General features: G+C 34.2%; 2 protein-coding genes across 3 annotated transcripts in view; one reads left to right on the top strand and one right to left on the bottom strand.

Moving 5' to 3' along the window:
- rbks (ribokinase) overlaps positions 1-872 on the bottom strand; it is a 63,068-nt gene extending 62,196 nt beyond the window's left edge. Inside the window, exon 1 of the mRNA XM_056476857.1 lies at positions 786-872. The gene's annotated coding sequence lies outside the window, so the exon portion shown is untranslated. The remainder of the gene's footprint in view (positions 1-785) is intronic.
- Positions 873-1,078: 206 nt separating this feature from the next.
- babam2 (BRISC and BRCA1 A complex member 2) overlaps positions 1,079-26,424 on the top strand; it is a 194,306-nt gene continuing 168,960 nt past the window's right edge. Inside the window, exons 1-3 of one of the 2 annotated variants that reach the window (XM_056477401.1) lie at positions 1,079-1,154; positions 4,935-5,086; positions 14,597-14,673. In XM_056477401.1, coding sequence (XP_056333376.1) covers positions 4,950-5,086; positions 14,597-14,673 — 214 coding nt within the window. In that variant the 5' untranslated portion in view covers positions 1,079-1,154; positions 4,935-4,949. The remainder of the gene's footprint in view (positions 1,155-4,934; positions 5,087-14,596; positions 14,674-26,424) is intronic. The other variant, XM_056477402.1, reaches the window with a different exon arrangement.

The raw sequence follows: 26,424 nt of genomic DNA, 5'->3' as shown, positions 1-26,424 counted from the left end.
CCGGGGCTTTATAACTAGCCAACTGAGTGAGCACACTTTCGTTCTGCCCAATCAGAATTGCGCAACTGAACTACGGCCACAATAAAAAAAAAAAAGAAAACTAACAAGAAAGCGCTGACAAGTTAGGATATGGCATCTGCTGCTTCAGAAGCATTAATAGATGAATTAATATCAAAAGAAAAACTGCATTTGTAATATGGGAATATTTTGGTTCAGTCACAGACACCGAACAAAAACAGGTCATTTTTAAAAGCTGTCGCAGAATAGTTGTCACAGTTTACACATTATTGAGCTGAAGCTTGAATTAAATTAAAAAAAATTAATTAAATTAAAATAAATTTCCCCATATCGCACAGCCCTAATATGTGTATGTGTGTGTATATATATATATATATATATATATATATATATATATATATATATATATATATATATATATATATATATATATATATAAAGAAGCATACACTGTCATGGTAATACGATGCAATATGCCAGACTGCCAAATAAATATATTTAATTAGACTAATGAAGTGTTTATATAAAGACAACACTAATAAATCAAATGTTTGCGAATCAAAATAGATATTTATTAACATTTTGCAGAATTTACCTAATACTTTGTTTAAGTGTTTGTTGTATCTGGTAAGTGATTGTGGTCAAAGTCTACTAATACTTGCACTGTTAGCAAAAATATAAACGCAATACTATAGTATCAGTAATGTAATTTGTATGATTAAGCAGCATTAAAAGCATATTGTACGTTATAATATTTAACACTTTACCTATTTGTCCACTGAATAAAGCGATATCTAAACAACCAGTGCAGTACTCGGCACCCACGTCTAATATCTGTCTGCACAGAAACACATCAGAAGTGCAATAGAGCTGTCTCTATATACTCCTGTCTTTAAAATAATAACTGTCTATAGTTTAAAAACGTGCGCAAGCATTGGTAACATGCAGAACATTCAGCCAAGTCTAATAACGTGTTTTACTTAACACATTAGACTTATTATTTACTTGGTCGTTGAATAAAACCGTGGTAAAATTCTCAGGCATATTTATAAACATCCATAAACAAACCTCAGTAGCAGCCGCGGAAGTAAGGCATGGGTTCATACTCAAAATTGTTTCTATAATACACATAAAAGGTACAGAGAACACGCTTATTTTTATTTTATTGTATGCTCTTTTGTATCAAATCTATTGCGTATAAAGAAACATAATAGGAATAACAACACGCGGGTAAAATGATGGATTAGCATGCTAGCCAGTGTGTTAGCATTGAACTGCAGCTTCAAAACAAATTTAAATAACACAAAACAAAACACGGTTAACCATGTCGTCGATAACACAATTATTCTCTGTGTCTGACTGTGTAGCTGCATGACAGTCTTAGTTATATTTACAAATATTGAAATGTTTGCAATATTTAAAACTTTGTTTTGCCTTGTTGAAAATTACTGTGAAGTCTGTTTTTATGTACGTTTCTGTATGAACAACATTATTTATTTTATACTCTGGAAATGAACAAGCTATGTTCTATTTCTTTTTTATTTCGTCTTCAATGTAAGAGGATCGTGACAGTACAATCGATTTGTTAATGTTTGATAAGTATACAAGTGTTTTGAAATATCGTTCAAATTAATTAATTTAATCTCTTAAGAGATTGTTTCAGATCATTTTAAGATAAAGTATGATATTTAATTAAGGTAAAGTTGGTTTTATATTTGGATATTTAGACATTTTCCTCAATAATATATTTTCAGAAAAGTATTCTTTGCAAATTCTAAATAGGGAAATCATATTAGCAGCAAATGACCATCAAATTACTGCATTGTTCACAGTGAATTAGAAGTGTTACTGTTGTTTAGAAGTCATCCTTGCATGCTAATTCTGATCGAATATTCAAAGTAACATGGTAAACAATATAGGGACTTCTAAATGAACGAATGTGCAAATATAAAACCAACTTTACCTCTATTGATACTTAAGGAAATTAAATAGGATATTAATAGGAAATTAAGATATCTTCTAGATAAAAGTACAAAAATGGGTTAATCTGACAAGATGCAAATGTGATGGTAACTATAATCAATACTAGTGACCCACATAGAAGTAAAGTTGGTTTTATATTCAGATATTCAGACTTTCTCCTTAACAATATAATTTCAGAAAAGTATTCTTTGCAAATTCTAAAAAGGGAAATCATAGTAGCAGCAAATGACTATCAAAGTACAACATTGTTCACAGCCAATTAGATAGTGTTACTGTTGTTTAGAAGTCATACTTGCATGCTAATTTCGATTGAATATTCAAAGTAACATGGTAAACAATATAGAGACTGCTAAATGAACGAATGTGCGAATATAAAACAAACTTTACCTCTATGTGACCCACTGGTATTTCATATTAACATGTTGATAGCAAATATTTGTTTAGGTTTTTAGGACATAATCTTTCATTTTTGTATGTATAACTTATACAATTTTGCACATATCTAGTTATCTAATCCAATGACGCTGAAACATTTTAAGGTGTGACCGAAGTGTTCAGTTAGTTTTTTATTTAAATAAGAAATGTGACCACATATGAATCTGCTTGTGGGAGTTCAACAGTCAGTTATTAATGCACAGAAAGGCAACCATGGTTTAAAAGGCTTACAAACAAACACTGATAAACAGCTCAGTTGTACAAATCAAATTCCAGTTAAGTAAACAAGAAATCAAACTGAAATAATTAATAAAGCACACAGACGAGGATAGAAAATAACTACACTGTAAAACCAAAATCCTGTAACTAAAAGCCATATTTTGTTCAGTTACTTTTTAAAAAGTGATCATAGAGGAACGTTACATCTACTGTTTTTTAACTCATTAATAACCAGATTTTGTGTCAGTCAATTATTATTACTATTGTCATTATTTGGAAAATCAATGTGAGTTTGATTAGTACTTGTTGGTGAAAAGTTCGAATCAAACTGTTTGGAAAACAATTTTGACAGTTTAAATCAAACTAACAGAAAACTATCACCTCCTTGATTTAAATAATGTAGGCATATAAAAATGTTTTAATATCGCTACAAAATATGAAATGCTGGAGTTTTTCCACAACTTGAAATATTGTTATGGCTTTTTATTCTCTATTCTTCATTTACACAATATTCATCATTCATTCATTCATTTTTTTTTCGGCTTAGTCCCTTTATTAATCTGGGGTCGCCACAGCGGAATGAACCGCCAACTCATCCAGCTCATGTTTTACACAGCGAATGCCCTTCCAGCTGCAACCCATCTCTGAAAAACATCCATACACACTCATTCACACACATCCACTATGGACAATTTAGCCTACTCAATTCACCTGTACCACATGTCTTTGGACTGTGGGGGAAATTGGAGCACCCGGAAGAAACCCACGCACACGCAAACTCAAGAACCCAAGAACATGCAAACTCCACACAGAAACGCCAACTAACCCAGTCGAGGTTCGAACCAGCGACCTTCTTGCTGTGAGGCGACTTCACTTCTTACTGTGCCACTGCGTCGCCATTACGTCGCCAAAAATCAATAAATGAAGAGTTTAGATGCAAAAACCTCTAAATGCTGTTTGATATTTTCTTCTAAAATTAGCATTTTCTCAGACTCTTGTCTGTAGGCTCAGAACTGTTACTTTTATAGTGATGAATAGGTTCTTTTCATTGCCTTTAAAGTGTAAAACTTGAACCTAAACATATGAGGCTAAGAAAAATGCTCATCTTAACAATATGATAATGTTTTCCACAGGACATTTTGGACTTAGAACACAGTACCAAATATTGATCTGGGGACACACGTCTCTTGAAGTTCAACATTTAGCTAAATTTGTCAGTCATACACACTTTGATTATTCAGGAATAGAAGCTCCAGCTCATTTTCAGTGTCCAAATTTAACAGAGTAAAATGTTTTTTTTTTTTTTTTGCATTGACTCAGTCATAGTGTGATTGTGTCTCAGTCTACATGATTCACACTGTGTTTTTGGGAAGCCAAATAATTATAATACAGTAATAATAAGAAAAAAAGGAGGAGGACGAATACTTTATTTCTTATAATCCTTATGTTTTATGTATAATCCTTATGATTTATTCAAGAATTATGTATTATGGCCGACAGATGTTTTTAAATGTTTGCGTCTTTCAGTTTTTTTATTACATACATTTGATTTGTTTTTGTATGTATTTATCTGCATGGTCTATTTTTGTTCTTAGTGTTTGCTTATACTTGTTTTGTTTTTATTTAGTTTTCTGTATTTGCCTATATACAGTTAGAAGTCAGAATTATTAGCCCCCATTTGAATTTTCTATTATTTTTTAAATATTTACCAAATTAAGTTTAACAGAGCAAGGAGATTTTCACAGTATGTCTGATAAAATTTTTTCTACTGGTGAAAGTCTTATTTGTTTTATTTCAGCTAGAATAAAAGCAGTTTTTATTTTTTTTAAGCTATATTTTTTCGATAGTCTACAGAACAAACCATCATTATACAATAACTTGCCTAATAACCCTAACCTGCCTAGTTAACCTAATTAACCTAGTTAAGCCTTTAAATGTCACTTTAAGCTGTATAGAAGTGTCTTGAAAAATATCTAGTCAAATATTATTTACTGTCATCATGGCAAAGATAAAAATAAATCAGCAAAGATAAAATAAATCAGTTATTAGAAATGAGTTATTAAAACTATTATGTTTAGAAATGTGTTGAAAAAAATCTCTCTGTTAAACAGAAATTGGGGGAAAAAGTCAACGGGGGCTAATAATTCAGGGGGCTAATAATTTTGACTTCAACTGAATGTTTCTCTAATTCAGTACCCGACATAAAGAATCACTTTGAGTTGCATTTTATATAGGAAAAGTGCTATACAAATAAAATGGATTATTGTTATTATTGACAGAGCCTTGTTGGGAAGATGAATAGTCTCTCTCCAGAGTTGGCACTGAGCCGCATTTCTCCTGAGCTGCGGCCTTTACTCTGCTCTATAGTGAGAAATGGGCGGGTTGGTTTGGATTCATCTAGCTGTCTCCGGATCACTGACCTCAAGAGTGGGTGAGTGTTCTGTGAACTCCACAAAAAACATAACTTTTGGAGAACAATGGAATTGTAGGTTGTCCATGTTGATATGAGTAATTTCTTAAACAAAAATGACCTTTTGATTTAAAATATAATCATCATTGCTTAATCAGAATTCTAGAAAACTGAGGGGCCTTTCCATTGATCAATCAGGATCTTATTCTTGGCCACAGTATATGCCTTTATCCATTGTGACTTACAGAGATAAATAGTAATGAATTCATTAATAGTTAGTAATTGATAAAGGTGTAAAAAAAGAACATAAAGATGAAAACAATAAGATATTTACTATACTAGACTATACAGTGATGTAAAAAAGAGTTTGCCCCTTATTGATTTCTTATTCTTTTGCATGTTTGTCACACTTTAATGTTTCAGATCATCAAACAAATTTAAATATTAGTCTGAGATGATAGTTTCTCTTGTAGGAATGCAATGATTATAGATTTTGGTTGTATGATTATAGTCTAAAAAATAATCACGGTTTCACGATTATCACGGTTATTATGCGTTTCACGATTATGCATTCATTAATTTCAAAACACTACTAGTTTAGAAAATCATTTGAAAACTCTTTATATTTTTTACTCCTTATGTTTTTTATTGCTACTCAGTAACCAATTAATACAGCACAAAATAATATTACAAACAAACAATAGTCCATTTCTCTGTTTGCGAATAAATATATAAAAAATAAATAAATATATATATAAGTAAGCATTTGTGTAATGCAGGGCTTAAAGTTATTTTTTTTATTTGGTAGCATCAGTGCTCCCAACTTCAAAAATTTAGAAAGACCATAAAGAATTTAGTAGCTCTCACCAAAAATGAATGAGCACAACTGCAAATTGTATATTAACAGATTTATTGTATTTGAAAACATCATCAATCAGGACTAACAAAAACCTGAAACAATTATCCCACTAATGGTGTAATTACTTATTGATATTTGTGCAAAAATTGCAAAATGAATGTCTAATAATTATAGAATAATAATGATGACGAAGATGACAATAATAGTAACAATGATTTGCAATTCTCATTATTATGCTGTCTTAAATGTGAGTTATCTGTTATAAAATGTCCTACTGTTACATTATGAAAAATAAATCTGCGGTTTGCATCAAATAAAAATTAAGCATTGCAGTAAGAAATATAGATTTTGTACTATTGTTTTTATATGCATGTCAATTCAATAAACAGGTAATATTTCTGCTTCAAAACATGAATGTAAGATTAGAATAAATCATTTAATTTAATGCTAAAAGCTGCAAAGCAGTTATCAGTAACTGAATAGAAAAATAAAAGAAAGAACAGACAAAAGAAAGGAAGAAAAGTCTCATTTTTACTACTCTTTAAACGTTTTGGTTTCGGTCTTTGTCTTTTAAAATTTCTGTTTGTGAAAAAAGCAGGCGAGTCAGCCAAACCAATATATGAGCGGGGCAGATCAGGAATCTCGCGATGACCACCTGCGCAATACTGTTCTTTGTCATGAGCCGCAGTTTCAGTTTAAACTTAGTAAAGGTAAGCTTCATTGGAGATAATGTATACAGTGTTAGATTTTACATTAAGCGGCCGTTTGCACTGAACACGTAGTAAATGCAGCCCATCGGGATTCAGGCCATTAAATAGCTGATCCACCAAGTTTTTCAGCACTCTCTCCGAAAACACTCAATAGGGTATATGCGGAAGTATGCTAAAGGACTTTTAATTTGTCAGTAACCTGGGTGAAGCGCTTCCGATGAACTGTATGCCATTTCAAAATTGGCGCATTTAAGGTCTGTTTTCTTAAAAAATCCATGATCTCCACTGGCTGGCTGATATCCGATATTAAGTGGACTGCATTAAATTAAATTTTTCCCCGCCATGTCTTTAAAATATGAACATTTATTTTACCCCAGTATATTCAATGGAGCTTCTGCGCTAGCCTGCTGATTCTGACGGGCACGTGCGAGTAAATGGGTTTTTGTCTCATTTTACGCTTGAGCAACTACATAAAAGCCAAATGCTATTTAACTGATTGTATTTTAATCACTTTACAACATCGAGTTTGTAAAAGGAACCGTATAAAATGGAAAAAAGTCACATTAACCGTTTATCAGTATGGAAAGAAACACTAGCTCTGCATATACCCTATTGATCTCGGCTGGCGGATCAACATTCACCACATGACTGCTCTCAACGGAACCATTGTTTGTAAATTTAAGTGGGTTTGCAAACCTGTGTACTTTTCATTGCGTATTCCTCAAACTTCAGCCGTTTGCATTTCCCACGGTCACAGAAGCTCCCTGTCATCTCAACTAGGTGCGGCTGGAAAGCGTTAGCGTGTTACGTCGTGTGTGCGTCCCTTTATTGGAAATAACGAACTTGCTTTAGTTATAGCCTCCGTCAAAGTTAATCAAGTGTGTGTGGTTATTAGTCTCGGTGTACAAGCTCAGAACTTTAAACTAGCACACAGTTGGCATAACTTTGTTTAGTTGCAGCAATTTTTTTCCGTGCAGAAACACAGTGTTGAGAAGCCTTTACAATTAATTAACCGTGACTAATTTAAGCGCGGTTAATAATAAAACCGGTTAATCGTTGCATCCCTATTCTCTAGCCAATACCAGTTCTAATTACTGCCACACCTGTTTGCAATCAACAAATCACCTAATTGGAACCTGCCTGACATAGTCGACCAAAAGATCCTGAAAAGCTTGGCATCATGCCGAGATCCAAAGAAATTCAAAAACACATGAGAAATAAAATAATTGAGATTTATCATGTCTGGAAAAGTTTATAAAGCCGTTTCTAAAACCTTGGGACAGCAGTGTACCACAGTGACAGCTTGATGATCCCCAAGAGTTTTAGGAAAATGCTCTGTGGATTGACTAGATTCTGTAAAAGTTAAACTTTTTGGCAAGGTGTGTGTCCCATTATGTGTAGCCTAAAAGTAACACCGTATTTCAGAAAATAGCATCATACCAACAGTACAATTTAGTGATGTATTGTGGTGGTCTGTGAATACTTGTGATAAAAGGAACCATGAATTCAGCTGTGTATCAAAATATCATGAAAGAGAATGTCTGGCCATATTTTAGAGACCTCTAGCTGATGCAAACTTGTGTTCGGCAGCAGGACAATGGTCCAAAGCACACCAGCAAGTCCACTTCTTAATGGCTGAAAAAAATAATAAAATGAAGACTTTGAAGTGGCCTAGTCAAAGTCCTGATATGAATCAAATTGAGATGCTGTGGCATGATATTAAAAAGGGGGTTCATGCTTAAAAACCCTCCAATGCGATTTAATTACAACAATTCTGCAAAGATGAGTGGGCCAAAAAATGTAAAAAGTTATCGAAAATGTTTTATTGCAGTTGTTGCTGCTAAGGTAGGCCCAACCAGTTATTTGGTTTAGGGGCAAACACGTTTTCACACATAGTGCTATGTAGTTATGTATTTAGTTTTCCCTTAATAATAAAAACCTCAATTTCAAAACTGCATGTTGTGTTTACTTGTGCCATCTTTGATTAATATTTAAATTTGTTTAATGTTCTGAAACATTAAAGTATGACAAACAAAAAATAAGAAGTCAGTAAGGGGCAAACACTTTTTCCACACCACTGTATATACATATACAGTTGAAGTCAGAATTATTAGCCCTCCTTTGAATTTATTTTTATTCTTTTTATATTTCCCAAATGATGTTTAACAGAGCAAGGAAATTTTCACAGTATGTCTGATAAAGTTTTTTCTTCTGAAGAAAGTCCTATTTGTTTTATTTCGGCTAGAATAAAAGCAGTTTTTAATTTTTTAAAAACCATTTTAAGGTGAAAATGATTATCCCCTTTAAGCTATATTTTCTTTCGATAGTCTACAGAACAAACCATTGTTATACACTTGCCTAATTACCCTATCCTGCCTAGTTAACCTAATTAACCTAGTTAAGCCTTTAAATGTCACTTTAAGCTGTATAGAAGTCTTGAAAAATATCTAGTCAAATATTATTTACTGTCATTTTGGCAAAGATAAAATAAATCAAAGATAAAAAAAAGTTATTAGAAACGAGTTATTAAAACTATTATGTTTAGAAATGTGTTGAAAAAAAAATCTCTCTGTTAAACAGAAATTAGGGAAAAAAAATTAATGGGGGGGCTAATAATTCTGACTTCAACTGTATGTATATATTCACACAGCTTAGTGCTGTTTTAGGCCACCATTAAATGTTTTGTTTTAGTGATGGTATTACGATTATATATGTTAATTTCTCATTTCCTTATACTTCCTTCCTTAGACTACATGAAAATCTGCATTAAAGAGTCTGGTAATTATCCCAAAGTCAAATCAGTTTTACAGAAAAAAAATTAAATTAAAAATAAAAACAGCTGAGGAAGTCTACAATCATGAAATGGTCTTCACAGGATCCAGACCTGAATATTATATAGGCAGTATGCATATCGCATTATTTCAGAAAACCTCAATACATACATCTCCAGAACAGCAAAGGTTGCGTGTGGTGCTAAGGGAAGTTCTTCACCATTTATTCACACTCAAGTGATTCTAAACTTATTTGAATTTCTTTTTTTCTCTTTAACACAAAACAAGAATTTCTGAAGAAATTTGACATCTATAGTAGGAACAAAAAATACTGTGGAAATACATAAATGGAAGTTTTTTTTTTTCTGAAACAGTCTTCAGCATATCTTCCTTTGCTTTCAACAAAAGAAAGATACTCAAACAGGTTTTGAACAAGTAAAGGATGAGTAAATGATGATAGAACTTTTCAGAAGTTTTGGCGTTAACTATCCTTTAAAACACCCGCGTTTTGCCTGCTGAAAATTTGGTTCCATTTTCCAATTATATGTACAGATTTCCTGCATTTTCTTTTTGTCTGAAAATTATGTACAGTACTGTGCAAAATACCACAAAAGCATATATGCAGCCAATGAGTTTGCTACTCAATATTTAAATATCTCAGTGTCATTTGTGTTATCAATCAGCACAGCATCATGTTTTCAGAGACCCTCCTCCACCCCAGCTCCACCTGTGCATAGATCTGCTATGTAGGCAAGAAGCAAGTCTCTATACTTGATCTGTACCTATAATTAAAGCAGCAGCAGCATAGCAGATCTACACTGCCAAGACCAAACACATCAATATTGCCATCAACATTCATTACCATAAATCCCTCAGAGAGTTGTCATGACAGAACTGCCTTTACATGCGTATGAACTTTAATGCCATCCCAATCTTAATCCCTAGGGCTTAATGTGGAGTCGGCCCACCCTTTGCAGCTATAACAGCTTCAAATTTTCTGGGAAGGCTTTCCATCAGGTTTTGGAAAGTGTTTATGGGAAAATTTGACCATTCGTTTCTAGAAGCATATTTTTGAGGTCAGGAACTAACGTTGGATGAGAAAGTCTGACTCATAGTCTCTGCTCTGATTCATTCCAAAGGTGTTCAATCGGGTTGAGGTCAGGACGTAACACCTTAATTCAATGATTTGGATGGGGGTCCCATACCTTTTTGCAATGAACTCTTACTCGCTTTCTTTTGGCTTGTTTCATCAGGCATTGTACGTCATTAGAGCATAGTGATCTACCTTTGGCAATATAATAAGTCTTTATATAATAAAACAGATATAGAGTAGAATAGTGAATTAAGTTAAAAAATTCTTTGTTGTAGTTTACAAAATGTTATGGTTAAATGTTATAGATAAGCAATCAGTTTCCTCTGTACTGTAAAGTTTTCACTGTGTTTGCCTTACAGCTGTTTCCTCCAGCGAAAATGTAACGCATGCATTCTTTATGAAACAATCATAATGCTATTATTATTTGACAGTTAAGCGTTTTAACATAAAACATATTGCTCTGCATGTGGCCATACAGTCATGCACAGACAAGAATAAAGATGACAGATAGCACTTAGTCGATGCTTATTTTGACTGGGGCAAGATTAACAGAGATAGAAACATTGTGTGTTGCTTTTTGTAGTAAATAATGACTCAGATTGTGAAATTAATAGCCTTAGAGAATTTTTTTATCACATTAAATTAGAAAAGTCATTTTATTAATAGAATTAAAAATGTACTTAAAGTCAGGCAGTTCTGTTCGGCTTAAAATCGTATACACACAATATAAAGAAAATGTACATACTTTAATGTATTTGTGGATTATGATTTATATGAATTGTTTGACTAATTTTAAATGGACAGATACATTTAACTGGTCAGATTTTCTAACACGTTCCACAGGGCAAGGGTTTTGTAAATTGAACAGTACAGAATAGAATATACACACATATACAAAAAAAAACAACAACATTTAAATACAGTCGTTCAGATGCTCAGAATAGTGCACTGAACAAGATTGTAAGGTTTAGAATCTAATTCATACATACAACATCTTTAACATTATTAAAAGTACATGATGAGTGACTGATATTGTTGGTTTGCAAAGTGACAGTTCTAAAGTTCAATTTAAAGCTATATGTTTATATAATTTTCAAGTTCTGAGGTAAACTATTTGCTGCTGCTTTCATTATGGCAATAAATACCATGCTAAATTGTATTACAACTCCCACTATTAGCATTTAACATTACCACAGATTAAAGCCGCGATAAATAGAAACTGTTAATAAAATAGAAATTTTAGGTCATCAATCTAGCAAGCTGTGTTTGTGTGGAGCCATCAGAGATGGGGCTGGGTTTTAAATTTGAAGTGCAATACCTAGTTCAACCACTGGGTGTCAGTTTTACAATAGTCACCTTTAAAGGAAGGATAGTCGAGGCAGTAGCAAACAGAAACAGATAATCCACAAGAGTGTTCTAAACAGGCGTAAGTTAAGGCAGGTGGCAGGCAATTAGTGATTCAAAACACAGTCCAATAACACAAAAATAAGACGGAGAGGGCAGAGTGGTGCTGATGATATGTGAGCGCAAATCATAGACTGTAAACAAACATGGACATAGTATCCATGACGTCACCCATAGGTTTCTGAAGCTACAAGTGGGCATGGCCAATCACCTTTTTGTTCACGTGTCATTTCGCTGAGTGGGGGTAACCAATAAAGGGCAAAGAGGTAGAGCGTGAGCAGAGCTACAAATGCCTGCTAGCATTTTGCTTATACAGGTTTTTGTTTGAGAGAAACACTTAATACTTCATTACCTGTGACTCGTTTGTGTTCTGACCACATGTGCTTGGTTGTACACTATATCAATTGTCAATCAGTTGTATACAGGGGCGTACCAGCCATTTTAAAAGTGGGGGGACAGCTGTATGGTCACCCAAAAGTGATTAATGATTTATTAGCAATAAAGTTTATTTAATAATCTTTTAACCAAAATTCTAAAATAATTACAAAATATTAATAATAACAATAAATAAACAGAACCACACACATTTAAATTAAGCATTACTCTGTGTAAAAATATTTTTAAATACTACAATGCAATTGCGAAATTGCAAGTTGATACTACACATATAACGTGAGATGGACATCGCCATGTGTACTTGCGGCCGATGCGTCATTCATAAAAGCAGAACACGCAGGATTCAACACGTAAATTCACCAATTACTCCCCAAATACATGCAAGTAAGTGGTTGGTGAACTTAGAGAGGAGTAGATTCAGCTTTATAGTTACTTTCAGTATGTGTATCTGATATGATTAAAACACATCGGTTCTTGTTTTAGTAGTACTTTTGTGTATTTACATATCCAAATCATAAATTAAGCAATAGGCTGTAAAAAAGGCTGCATAATTGTGATAATATAACACGTCTTTCTCAGCAGAGTTAAGTTGGTCTTGTTTTCAGAAAAAAAAAACGAAAAAAAGAAGCACTTTTACGACGGTCCCTTACTGAGAGCTTAGTTCAGCGCGAGCTCTCTCTGGCTAAAGGCATATTGCGACTGCTCAAGCAGTGCTCGTAATATCGAGCGAAAAAACATGAAACAAACGTGAAACATAACCAGCTTTGTCTTTTTGTAGGGAATACAGTTTAGATCTTTTAGGGTTAGAGGTTTTTTAGTTAATGCCGTCTGTCACTGAATGTGTCAGGAATACCGAAAACAAAACCAACTTAACCCCGCTGTCTTTCTCTGGCTCAGCACCAGACAAGACACCAGCACCAGGGACTTTACGGTTCTCACTTCGAAATGGAACAAAAGTAGGATTCTGTAACGTTAGTGATTTACCGTGATTTACCCAGCTGTAGCTGTTTCTCCCTTCCGTGTCATCCCTGTCTTTGACTGCAAAGTGAATGAATGAAGCTCATTGCAGACGCTCAAGAGATTCGCGCTGTGATTGGCTGAGTGATCGTTCACTCAAATCAAGTAACAAATCAGAGAACACTTGCGGCCACTAGGTCAAATAAAACGTGTGGGCCAGTCGGGGGACAGAATAACCTGTTTCCAAAAAGTGTCCCCCCCGTCCCCCCGGTTGCTATGCCCCTGGTTGTATATCAATCAAGTGTTTCGTCTTTTAAAAACACTGTTCTAATACATTGAGCCACTAAGCGTTGTTCTTATGACGTTTTTCTACAGGAGGAAAACCCGAATTATTTCCAAATACTTCACATACTGTCTGTGTTAATGCAAAGCTATTTATGAAATCCAGGCATAACACTGTACAACAACGTTTAAGATGACTGTTCTGAAGCCTACAGCTAATCAGATTCTGGAGTACTTTCAAGTTCTAAAAAAATTATAAATGATAAATTAACTTTAATATAACAAATGTATTTATTAATATGTTATATAAGTATATAAGAATTTTACTCACGTGGAAAAATGGAGGCCACTTGAATGGTTTGTGAGCATAATTAAGTGCACACAGCATGCCATATTATCTGATAATTGTAGGAAATAATTCCAAAAAGCAATTAACTGTGTAAAGCCACATAAGACAAAACAAAAATACGATGCATAGGCTGAGTTCAGTGGCTAATCAGCCGGAATGATGTAACGGCGACCAGCGAGACCTAACTGTCACTCAAGTGGCCACACCCTTAATCATGCAGACTTAATAAAACTTAATATAAATGAAATGGATGAGCTATAAATAAAATCAACCTCTCACAGTTATTTATATTTTATATATACACAATATTTGCTGTATACACCAAAATAGTTTTTTGGACCAGGCTGTAACACCTTTTTTCAGCTGTAAAGTTGACCATTTTAACATTAGGGTCAAGAGAAATGTGCCCTATTATGGAACCAGGCCTAGCGGAATTTCCATAAATTGCAGTTTCAGCTACTTCCGTATTAGCTTCACGAGGGAAAGCGGGATGTTGCCGCTTGGTGCAAATTGACTGCAGGTGTATATCATCAGAGTCAAGTTCATGTGAATCAGGCGTGAGGTGCAAAGCATTGTGGTAAATGTAGTCCGGATGAGTGGCTGTTATGAGGTGTAGCTTATTGAGTGTCATCTAGTGTGTATGGTGGGTGACCATGACAAATGCACATCTTACCAGTTGAGACTGACTTTTTTTTTTCATTTTCTTTTAGCTGCACATCACTGATGCCTGGCCCTTGCTGTGACCGATTTAAACTTCATATTCCATATGCTGGAGAGACTCTCAAATGTAAGTAGCAATTTTGTATATAAACAAACTACAGATCACACACACACAAGTAGATGAAAGTCGCTAATAAAATGTGTGAGGACGTAAGTTTTCTGAAATTAAATGTTAGCACAGCCTAGCCTAGCCTAGCCTTAGTTGTCCCCATATTTTTTTTCTCTGGAACTAACATTTGTGACAGTAATTTATCAGCTTGTCCTTATATAAATAACTATATGTGACCCTGGGTTTTATGTTGCATGAATGTATTTTTGAATGCCAAAAATCATTAGGATTTTAAGTAAATATCATGTTCCATGAAGATAATTAGAAAATTCCCTAGTGTAAATATATTAAAACTTAATTTTCATTTAATTACATGCCATACTAAGCACTTAATTTTAATAACTTAAAAAGTTTAATAATAATTTTCTCAATATTATGATTTTTTTCGAACCCTCACATTCTAAATCTACAAATTGCTGTTTCTCAGCCAAAAACTTCCTATACACATATTAAATCAAATATTTTTTTTTATTCCAATTTCAGAAAATATTTCATAAGATATTATGTGGTTTAAGATTTTAGATCCTAAGTGGCAAATGGGAAGTGTGCATTATTAATAATATTACACCTCAGAATGTAACAAAATAAATCTATTCTGTTATTATACTCCCACTAACAGGAAACTGTATGAAACCATTGACAGTTGTGGAATACTATAGAAAAGGACAGCACATTCATCAAAATTAAACCAAAGTCACAAATTGGCTCAGCAAAATTATCAAATTATGAAGTAAATTTTTGTGAAATGTATGAATTTTGGTTCAAATTTAACATCACTCCATCTCTGCAGGCACTCTGTGTTGTTTATAAAACTGCTTTCCAAGAAAAGCTTTTAATAACTTATATAATTAATAATTAATTAATAATAATTTTCTTTTCAAAGTCTCTTAAGTCAGTCAAGTGTTTGAAATTATTTCCTCTTATCGTTCAATGAGGAAGAAAATCTATCACGTATCAGTCCTCCCCCATCCCCCAGTGCTTATATAATTGACTTTTCCCCAAATCCTGCATCTTACTGTAGATGACAAAGTGTCATGGGAGCTTTTGTTTGGCTTCTGTTTGGAGAGCCTCTGTGTAATTTCTGACGTGTTCTTATCAAATTCAGCTCTGGGATGTGTCAAGAGAGTGCTATGAAGTGATTGACTAAACCTCATTAAAGCGGAGGTGACAAGCACTAATGATATTTTGTGTTTAATGACCACTGTGCATTTGTAATCCATTGAGTTTGTGAGAATTATTGTAGTAATTTAACATTGTGTTGGTCATTATTGCAAAGGCAATTGTCACTATTATTTATATTTATATAAGTGTTAGTTTACCCAATAAGGTAATTTTGTTATTAATTTCTCCCCCCATATGTTGCGTTACACCCCGAGACCTTTGTTCATCTTCAGAACACAAATGAAGATATTTTAAGTGAAATCGGAGCGCTCCCCATCCTCCATAAATGGCAAAGTTCCTGACAAGATTAAAGCCCAGAAAAATATAAAAAAAAAAAAAAAAAAAAAAATATATATATATATATATATATATATTTAAATTAGTGCTGTCAAAATTAGTTTGTTAACGTATGCGATTAATTTGAAATATTTAACATGTTAAAAAAAATGTACACTATTACTATAGTTGCAGTTTTTTTATTTCCTGTTGTGGCCAACGTGTGTTCAACGTGCAAAGAAATATGGATAAGACCAAGGAAGCACTTTTAGAAGGAAAGTTTCAGTATAGAACAATTAACGTCGCATCACGCTATCCAGCGTTTCCTCCAGAGTTTAATGTAATTTCGGATGTTTAATTTTTTATCTTTCGACTTTAACTGCAGTTCAGCAGTTTCACTTTCATTCAGCAACATATTGTTCTTGCCCTGTGACAATTATTGGATGAGAATATAAGGTAAGGACTGCTGGAAGAGTGTTGTTTTAATGGAATTTGATACTGCATGCCGAATGAAAAGAAAAAACCTCCGCATTTCGGGACTCGGGTGGTCTTTTAAGGCAGTGGTTCTCAAACTTTTAAACCAGCGACCCCCAATGTAAGATCATCAAGAACTCGCAACCCCCTACTACTAAAGCATATACAAACAATAAAAATAGCTTTTTTAATCTGTTCACAATGTTTTAACTGTATTTACTATACATTACAGGACTCGAAATTAACATTTTTGCTTGGTAGTACTGGTGCTCCTAACTATAAAATTGTAGGCGCACCATTTATCATGCGTGAGGAAAATATGTCTCAATGAAATCCCGTTATCACAAGAAAATACATTTTTATAATATAATTGAGTGACCAAAAGATACACGGACGGACCGCTCACCGGCCCTGCATGCACTGTTTGACATGAATTCATTAATGAATCTCTTAACGATAACTGTGCTGTGTTCTCACGGGTGGTGTCTGATATTACACAGATGCTTTTGACATATACCTTATTATTTGCATAAGTCATATTAATAGCAATAACGCTCTTTTCATGAGCTGCAATATTAGTTTAATCTTGGTCAGTGCAAGCCCTTTTGCGATTGTGTACGTGGTATTAAATTTTACATATAGCTGCCACTTGTACGGCTGACAGCATCTGGCGATTAAATGAAGGATTAAACAGAACTTCTCGTGCTTAAAATGTGGAGATGTGGCAAACAGTTACCTGAAAATTCCGTCCCACAGACTCTACAGTGAATGCTTTAGTTATTTTCATAGCGGACATAGCCAACGGAAGTCTTTTATCCACTCTTCAATAAGTGTAGATGGTGGATTAACATTTACCACATGATCAGTAATCAAATGTGCCATTATTTGTAGCTTTAGGTGTTTCTAAGTCAAAATCTGTCAGTGTTGTTTTCATTCTCATCTTCCGCGCTTTACATTTTCGTGGTTGTAGCTCCTGTCATCTAAAGACTGAGTGATTGACATCTGATTTTAACCAATCATTCGTGTTCAGTTCTTAGAGCAGTGGGCCAATAAGAAGAGCCCGAAGGCGGGTCAAGCCGTTGAAGGCTGTGTTTACTGGGGCAAGTTGACATGACAAGTTTTAAACTGTTCCTGAGCGCTGTGTTTCAAGTACAAAGATGCATTCTGCCTGAATGTGTCCTAAATACTTTATTAATCAGTAATATCATTTAAAAAATCTGAAAATATTAGCTTTCATTTGTAATACTGAAAAATATTTATTATAATCACTGAAAATTACACAATTTTTAAATCACTCTCGCGACCCCCTGAAATTATTCTGCGACCCCTGCAGGGGTCGCGACCCCCAGTTTGAGAACCACTGTTTTAAGGTAACCAAAAATCACTGTTTACATTGTAGACTCTTAATCAGAGTATTATTTTAATCATATTAAATCGGAATATTGGTGTCCATGTAAAGGTACTGAGTAAAAATGCCAGATGATGTCGCAAGCTAGGAGTTGCTCACCGGGTGCACTGTATTGCACGCGATGTGTGTGTGTGTGTGTGTGTGTGTGTGTGTGTGTGTGTGTGTGTGTGCGCGCGCGCGCGTTTCCTAGCAACAAGAACAAACGCCTAACATTGTCGACGGTGTCGTATCCCTTAAACTTGTTTAGAATGAGATGTTTAGAGATTGTGTGACTAAAGTTCCTGTAAGAATTCTATAGTCTTTGGTGTGACACAACACGTACCAGTGGGTGCCTTTGATGTACCTCTTGATGCTTCTTACGTCCTTGTCGCAGCACCAGTGGCACCAAAATTTGTCACCAAAATTCATATGCAGATTTTGTGATTCTGCTTGTGAGAGACTTCTCACTTTCAGGTCACATCATTAAAAAGAAAAGGGCCACATTGTCCCCTGATAATGTCAACAGTCTGGACTGTCTTAGCAACTGGCTGAATGTAAAGGAGGACTAAACAAAAAGGTTTCTACTTCCTAATTAATGTTCTCAACTCTTAGCAATACAACTTTACAATGAGTACAATTCATCACCTTAGAATTAAAAGGTTCTATCTGACATTTTTGTCAAAATTGAGTTACTGACATTAAATGGCAATTTATTTACATTATGGGATGTTTTTTTATAAGTTGTTTACATTTTAAGATTTTTTATTTAAAAAACAAATATTACACACATGTTGTTTGCTATGGAATGCAAATATTTTGAAGCTCAATATCTCAAAATCATTCAGAACGTAGATAGAACCTTATAATTCCAAGGTGATTAATTATTTGTATTCATTATTTTATTATTGTAATTTTCCAATTTCCACACTTGCAATGCCTGTATTTTGGAATTTTTTAGCAGTCTACTTAGAATCCAACATGGAAATCATTTTTGTTTGTTATTGGCATTGATTGTTTTGAAATTAAAATGGCACTTACATGCCTGCGTTTTTATTTCTGTAATAAATATGGCTTTTATTTTTTTGGATTGCTTTTGAAACGTGTCGGTTGGGTTTAGGGAAGCGGGTGGGCGGGTCAATCGATAAAATTGGTTGGGTTTAGGGAAGGAGGAGGGTGGGTCAGTCGATCGTTCTCTCAGTCAGTCAGAAAGTCTGTCAAAAAGTGAGTCGACAGCGGCCTCTGGTGTGTTTACATGAGAACAGCAGGCGCGAATGGCACTCGCGAGTGAAATTTGAGATCTCAAGAAGCTTACACAGCGACCTCTGGCGGATTAGCCAAAACAAAAACTGCAGAAAAACATGCCGCCGGGACGTATTTCGCAGTCTCCTGAGACGTCTGCAGAGGTACGTTTTCAGAATGAGCCTGGGTTGCACAAAACACCATTTGTTTGTTGTACTCTAAATAAATGTTTTGTATCGGCCTGTAAAATTTTTATTTGACAGAAAAACCCGGAGGCAGCTCTGGTCCTCGTTTCTCCATAAAACAACAGGACTGCATTGTTTAAAGAGCTACTCAGTACAGCCCATTATGCTATGAACCTTTTGCAAATGTTAGTCCAATAAAATGTCTCAAATGTAGAATTTTTCGAGACTTCATAATGAGCCTGGTTTCTGTGATTTAGGAACTAGCTTCTGAGAAGAGCTTTTTCGAGGTTTTGTCTGAAATGCTTTCAAGTACCACAGCTCAGTGATGTTTAATGATGTTGGAGAGTAATTATAACTCAGCAATGATCTTAATTGGAAGTTCCTGTTATAACTCTGAGTCATCAAGATATACTCAAACACTCAAGCAGTTTTTCATGGAGGCCGCATATGAACACATTTCTGAGAGCTTGAGTTGATCATTGAGAAAGCATAGTTACTTAAAGGGACAGTTCGCCCAAAAAATTAAAAGTCTGTCATCATTTACTCAACCTTGACTTGTTCCGAATCAGTTTGAGTTTTCTTCTTCTGTTGAACACAAAAAGAAGATAATTTGAAGAATGCTGAAAATCTGTAACCAATGACTTCCATAGTAGGAAAATGAAACAAATACTATAGAAGTCAATGAAAATTACAGATTTTCAACTTTCTTGAAAATATCGCCATTTGTCAAAGGCGTAGGTTTGGTTTTGATATTGGTGGGGACTTTATTTATGTTACCCTCCCACCTCACACCCGGCCTCCCCTCCATTCTCTGCATCTGAAGATATTTTTGCGTGTATTTAGCTATTTATGCATGCGCCTTAAGCTAAAAGTTCCATAAACAGAACAGCACACAATTTTTTTTTCACTTTTAAAAACATTAATAAATAATGAAATAAACTGAATAGACTTAATAATAAAAACATTATTAAATCAAGCATGTATCAAGCTGCAAAAGTCAATTGACATGATTTTACTTTGCGGAGGAATAAATGCAGTCTTCTTGAAAGGGGGAGGCATGTGACGCACTTCATCTTGATTTTTGTTTTTTTTCATAATGTGGCAAAATTTTTTAATTAATTGCACAGCTATCGTTACTATTATTATGATGGACTCGTAGGGCCCTATCATACACATGGTGCAATAAGGTGCATTACATGTTTGACTCGATTTGTTGCTATTTTTAGATTAGCGCAACAGTAATTTTCACGTTTTGCATCACGTTGTTTAAATAGTAAACCTATTTGGGCCACATTGTGGACTCATGAGTGTTCCAGTCTATAAAGGAGGTGTGTTAAGGCGCATTGTTGGCATGTTGCTATTTTGAGAAACTGAAATATACCACACTAACTAAAAGCTGATCTGAAGTCCAGTGCAGAGCTGGTTAGTTATGCACCTATGCAGGTCGAAATGCTACACACTGCTTACACACAGGATGTACAGCAATACATAAATATCTTTACGTATGAACAAAAATAATTCAAATAATAAAAAAAAGTATTCGAATGTTACAAAAATATTTTTCTACATAAATATAAAAACAACTGCGTCATCTCGGGGGGCTTCTTTCATTTACATTTACATTTACATTTAGTCATTTAGCAGACGCTTTTATCCAAAGCGACTTACAAATGAGGACAAGGAAGCAATTTACACAACTATAAGAGCAGCAGTGAACAAGTGCTATAGACAAGTTTCAGGTGTGTAAAGTCTAAAGGTGTGTTTCAGGTGTTCAAGTTTCAGGTGTGTTTCAGTTTGTTCATGACAATTTGCATTTGTATAATGTTATTTTTAGTAGTAGTATTATTTATTATATGCATATTTATAGTTGTTTTAATGAAAACAAGTTTAGATTTGTCCACCTGTCTGGTTTTGGTGACGTATGCATCACCATATAGGGCATAAGAATAGGACGTGTGTTTGGATATAACTTTTATTTATTTACTTATAACATTTATTCGTTTGCTGGAAATTAGAACTGAATTTAGTAATAGCTTAGAAACAAATCTTTGTGCTTAACAAACGAAATTAAATATGTAGGCTAATGGATGTCTTCAGTGGAGTGTGTACAACACCGTTTGCTTATCCACAAAAGTAAAGGAGTAAAGTAAAGAGTAAAAGTAAAGGAAATTAAAGAGAAAGTAAAGAGGCTGAATGGAGGAGGCTCATTCTTTATCCTCATTCAGATGTTCTGTTTAACTGTTTTCTCGCTAGTGAAGTGTTCAGTTTTTCCACTGACAAAGACCGCCATGTAAATAGCAAATGCGCCATGGCACAACGCAACTGACTCTTAAAGGGAATGGGAGATGACATTCTGATTTAATGCATGTTATACTCAAAACACAACCATAACTAGGGCCAGACGGAATCTGCGGACATTTCTTGCTATTTCTGCAGAGAATTTTGTAAAAAAATCTGTGGATTTATGCTGAATTATTTTGGGAGTATCGGAACTAAAAACTTAATACATGAAATGAAAAATAAATTTTTTTTAACGTTTATTTAATGTTTACAATGCAAATCCATCTAGATCCACTTGTTTGGTAAACAAAGCAAGACTCTCATATAATATATCTTCTAAAAGACAGAAAATATGACTTTACAAACTTTCATATTAGTCAATAATATTACTGAAATTAATAAAAAAACAGAATAAATATAAATTTACACACATTTACACAAGTAAATAAATAGACTCAATGATGGGCTAAAAATGTGCAGATTTCTGCGCGCGCAGATTCCGTTTGGGTCACCCATAATTCATTAAGAGAATAAGCTCAACCCTGTTAGACCATGCGTCGGGGCGCAAACTGTATTTCTCCATCCTTAAAATAGCAAAAGTGGATTCGGACACACCCTTAATGTGCCAATGCGCTATAGACGTCTAGACCACTAAAATAGAGCCCGTAGTGATTGTGACTGACTTTTTTTTAATGTTGCTTCTTATATCTACCTCTCACGTGAATTTTGCAAAGTAAGCCTAGCTGAAAAATTTCTAAACCGTAGCAGGCTTTCACTTTACGGGAAGGCACAGCCAATCACAATGTCCATATGTGTTTCTGGGAGGGGTAGGACTTGAATGTGATTTAACCCTTACTGTACATCTACGTTAATGAGAGCCGACAGCTAATAAAATTATTGGTGGGAACACGTCACATCCATCTATACTAATTCTATGGCCTTGTCCTTTTGTGTTTAAACTCCCCAAGAAATCAAGCTCACATTGCTAGTTTTGTGGTGAACAATTCATCTGTGCATATCTTTAAGAAAAACAATTGTTTGGCCTTCAAATCTTCAACTGAAATCTAAAAATGCACTCAGTTTTTTTCTCATTATGTGATTTTGGGGTAATGAGTGTTGCTAACATACTTAACCACGCTGGTTCAACTGTCAGTTTTGACAACAAACAGAAATGGTGAGCAGGAGGTGCCTGTTAAGTTGTAATAACTCTTCTAAAACCCCTTTCCCGATCTTTCTGAATGAAATGCCTACTTCATCCAATCAGCCCGCGGTAGAAAAAACAAGCCACAGCCACTGTTTTCTCATTTAAAATTCTGCTTCTTTAGGAACTGCGTCACAATACGAAAAAAAAAAAAAAAAGATCTTAGCTTCCGGTTCATGGGGACTTAAACAGAACAAAAAAAAAAAAATGTTTGGAACAAAACATTTTGAACATTTTTGGGTGAACTAGCCCTTTTACTTTTTGTAATGTGTGTTTTATCATAACTGTTTTTTAAAAACTTTAGGTCGGTTAGCAACGTTTGGTTGCTGCTCAATTAGGGGACATTTGTACATGCCTGAAGCAGTGCTTTTTAACTGTTACATTGTTACATTAGTGACCTTTAATGAAGGTCAGAGTTCAAATGCAAATTAAAATGGAAAAAAAATTGACTTTTGCATGTCTCATTTATCCACAGTATTTGAATTACATTTGTTTTATCGCATTAAGGACGTCGTCAGTTAAACATTTTATTCAGATTTTTTTCTCATTTTCTATAAAATAATTCTCTTTTTATTCAGAAAAAAAAAGTGAACATTGAGCATCCATTTATATGCTAATTGATTATGTTAGAAACACATTAGACATTATCTGCTGCTAGACAGCATAGAGTTGCAGTTGCTTTCTTGGATTGATTTTCCAAAAGCCAGTGGGGCTGATAGCTGAGAAGTGAACTTTTGAATCACAGATGACTTGCCTAAGATCTACGCAAATAATCATAATCTCTTCTAGGATGTCGATATGGTATGATTTTTGATGTACTGATTTAGTTATATAAATGTCACAATCCACATGCTGTGTGTTTTATGTCCCAGCATTAATGCAATTCATTTTATAAATTAAGATGGCAGCAACAGCAGACTGATAGCTGAAGGTCTGGGAACTTTGGTTGCTTTGGGACCCGGACACTGAGTGCTTGAAATTATTCTCCTGTATTCATTCACGTTTTTATAGTGGTACTTTATTAGTGGACTAATGTAGGCAATAATGAATGAGGGTATAGGGAGCAGTTTCTGATACAGTCTTTGATTGGGTGGTTGATTTTTGAGAAGGAGTGTGGACAAAGTGTGCTTTATTGTAAGATCATTCCCAGTCGAATAAAGGGATGATTTACCCAAAATGAAGCTTATGTCAACATTTAGTAGTTTCAAACTAGTTTCTTCAAAAGTTTGAAGAAAGCTGAAAACTATAATCATTTACTTCCATAGACTTTGTTTTTCCTACTGTTGAAGTCAGTGCTAACAGGTTTTCACCTTTCTTCACAATATCTTCTTTCATGTTCAACATGGAAACTAAAAGGTTTGGAACCAGTTGAGGGTGAGAAAATAGTAGGGCTGCACAATATATCGTTTCAGCATCAATATTGCAATGTGATCCTTTGCAATAGTCACATCGCAAGATATGCAGTGTTGAGTTTGTATTGCAATTTATTATTGGCATGTGTTTTAATGCCTGTGATTGAATAATGGCTTTAAAAGCATTAGGGCGTAATTGTACCATTTGTGACTTCAACAATGAATGATTTTTATCATTTAGTTACCTGAACACTTTTAGACTCGGAAAATGATTAAACACTTTATTTCAATTTTCTTGATTGTATTTATAGCTTGTTATGCATGAAGATATCCATTGGGAAAAATACTAATCGGAAACCCCAAAAAGTTTATAAATTGTTTATTAGATTTTATGGAGATGCATTCCCACATCGGAATTATCCCAATCGATCTAATATTATAACTTCTTTCCAAATAGAGATAATACGTTATTAGGTGAAATTGTATTCATATATTGCTATATATTTCGCAAAAAAAAAAAAAAAAAAAAAAAAAAAAAAAAAAATATATATATATATATATATATATATATATATATATATATATATATATATATATATATATATATATCGCAATGTTAGATTTTCCAATATTGTGCAGCCTAGGGCTGAGTGATAAAATCAATATAGGTATTTATTAACCGAACACCATTCGTTTGGTATGAAGTTTCAGTATGAAGCGCTAAAGTTTTATTAAAATGTGGCTGCTGAGAGCATGCCTTGGAAGCAATGACAATAAGCTTAGGGTTTCAGTTTGTCATTTCCAATGGAGGCGCATTTTCCAGGTACACCTAGTGGATAAACATCTAAACTTTTCTGATGCCCACAGCGCACCGAGATTCATGTAAGCAGAACTAACCAATCTGCTTCACACTTTGTATGGAATATACACATTTCAGTAATAACAGCAGACTTATTGTCTTAGACAAACGCAGCACATCCGAACACTGCAGTGCTTTTTACTTTACTTCATGAATTTGCACCAGAGCTGCAGCAGTTGTTTGTCATCCTCTGAGAAATTGGTCACCTAGTTACGAGAGACTGTGAAGGAGAGAAATGGTGAAGGAAAGCACGCACTCGTGCTTGTCACTTCAGGTCAGAATAACGACACATCCGAAAATGAGTACTGTATGGCAGCAGTGATGAGATTGTCACTAGAGTGGCTTTTTGGTTTCTTTTCTTGTGTATCCCAGCCACTAGCTCCCCATCTGAAAGATTTTTTAGCATAGTGGTAATGTAGTCATTCAACTTTACAATTTGTAACATTCAGCATGTATTTGAATAATGATGTCTGGTTCCTTTACCTGAAAGCTCAGATTTGATTATCATAATTTGTTTTGTTTTCAGAGTTTGAGGTTTACGCTATCCTTATTATTATTGACACCTCACAGATGTTGATCTACTTTTACCATTTCACACACTTTGTAACATTTTATTAATCAGGTTTAAGAGTCTCTTTAACACTTATGTTTATTTTAATATTAAGAGATGAGGTATTTTGTTTAAATATTTTTGTTTTTGACTATTACTATTAATACTACTAAATATGCATTAGTAATGTTGGTAAATTAAAATAAAGTAGTTAAATAAAAAAAAATCTTAATATTCCTAATTGTAATGTTAAAATATTAACGATATAGAATTATATAAAACATGATATCATAATATATATATTTTTTTTTGCAATATCACCCAGCCCTAGTGCAGCCCTAGTAAGTAGTGATTAGTTTATTTTTTATTTTTGAGTGAACTAACCCTAAGTGTTCAATCCTGCCTACTTGACAATATCAGTCCAGGATCTGATTGTAAGTATTAAATATTTTGAGGATGGTTGACTGTATCCTTGTTTCAACGCTTTCTTGATAAATTCTACCATGGCCTTCTGTTCATGAATTGAGAGGGGATATATGCATCCTTGAGCCACTGATGGCATGAGATCTATGGCACAGTCCCATGAGTGGGCGGCTTTCTTGGCACTCAACAAATCGAGATACTTATGATAACGGAAAGATATGTTGATGGAACTGTCACAAGTTCTTACTGACTTCTGTCAATCATTTTTATGATTTTAAGGCACATGTAATGGGCAGGTCTGCAGCTGGATATACACTCACCG

This window comes from Danio aesculapii, chromosome 17 (genome assembly GCF_903798145.1).
Source record: "Danio aesculapii chromosome 17, fDanAes4.1, whole genome shotgun sequence".
Classification (NCBI taxonomy): domain Eukaryota; kingdom Metazoa; phylum Chordata; class Actinopteri; order Cypriniformes; family Danionidae; genus Danio; species Danio aesculapii.
This window is presented reverse-complemented; position numbering and strand designations above follow the sequence as displayed.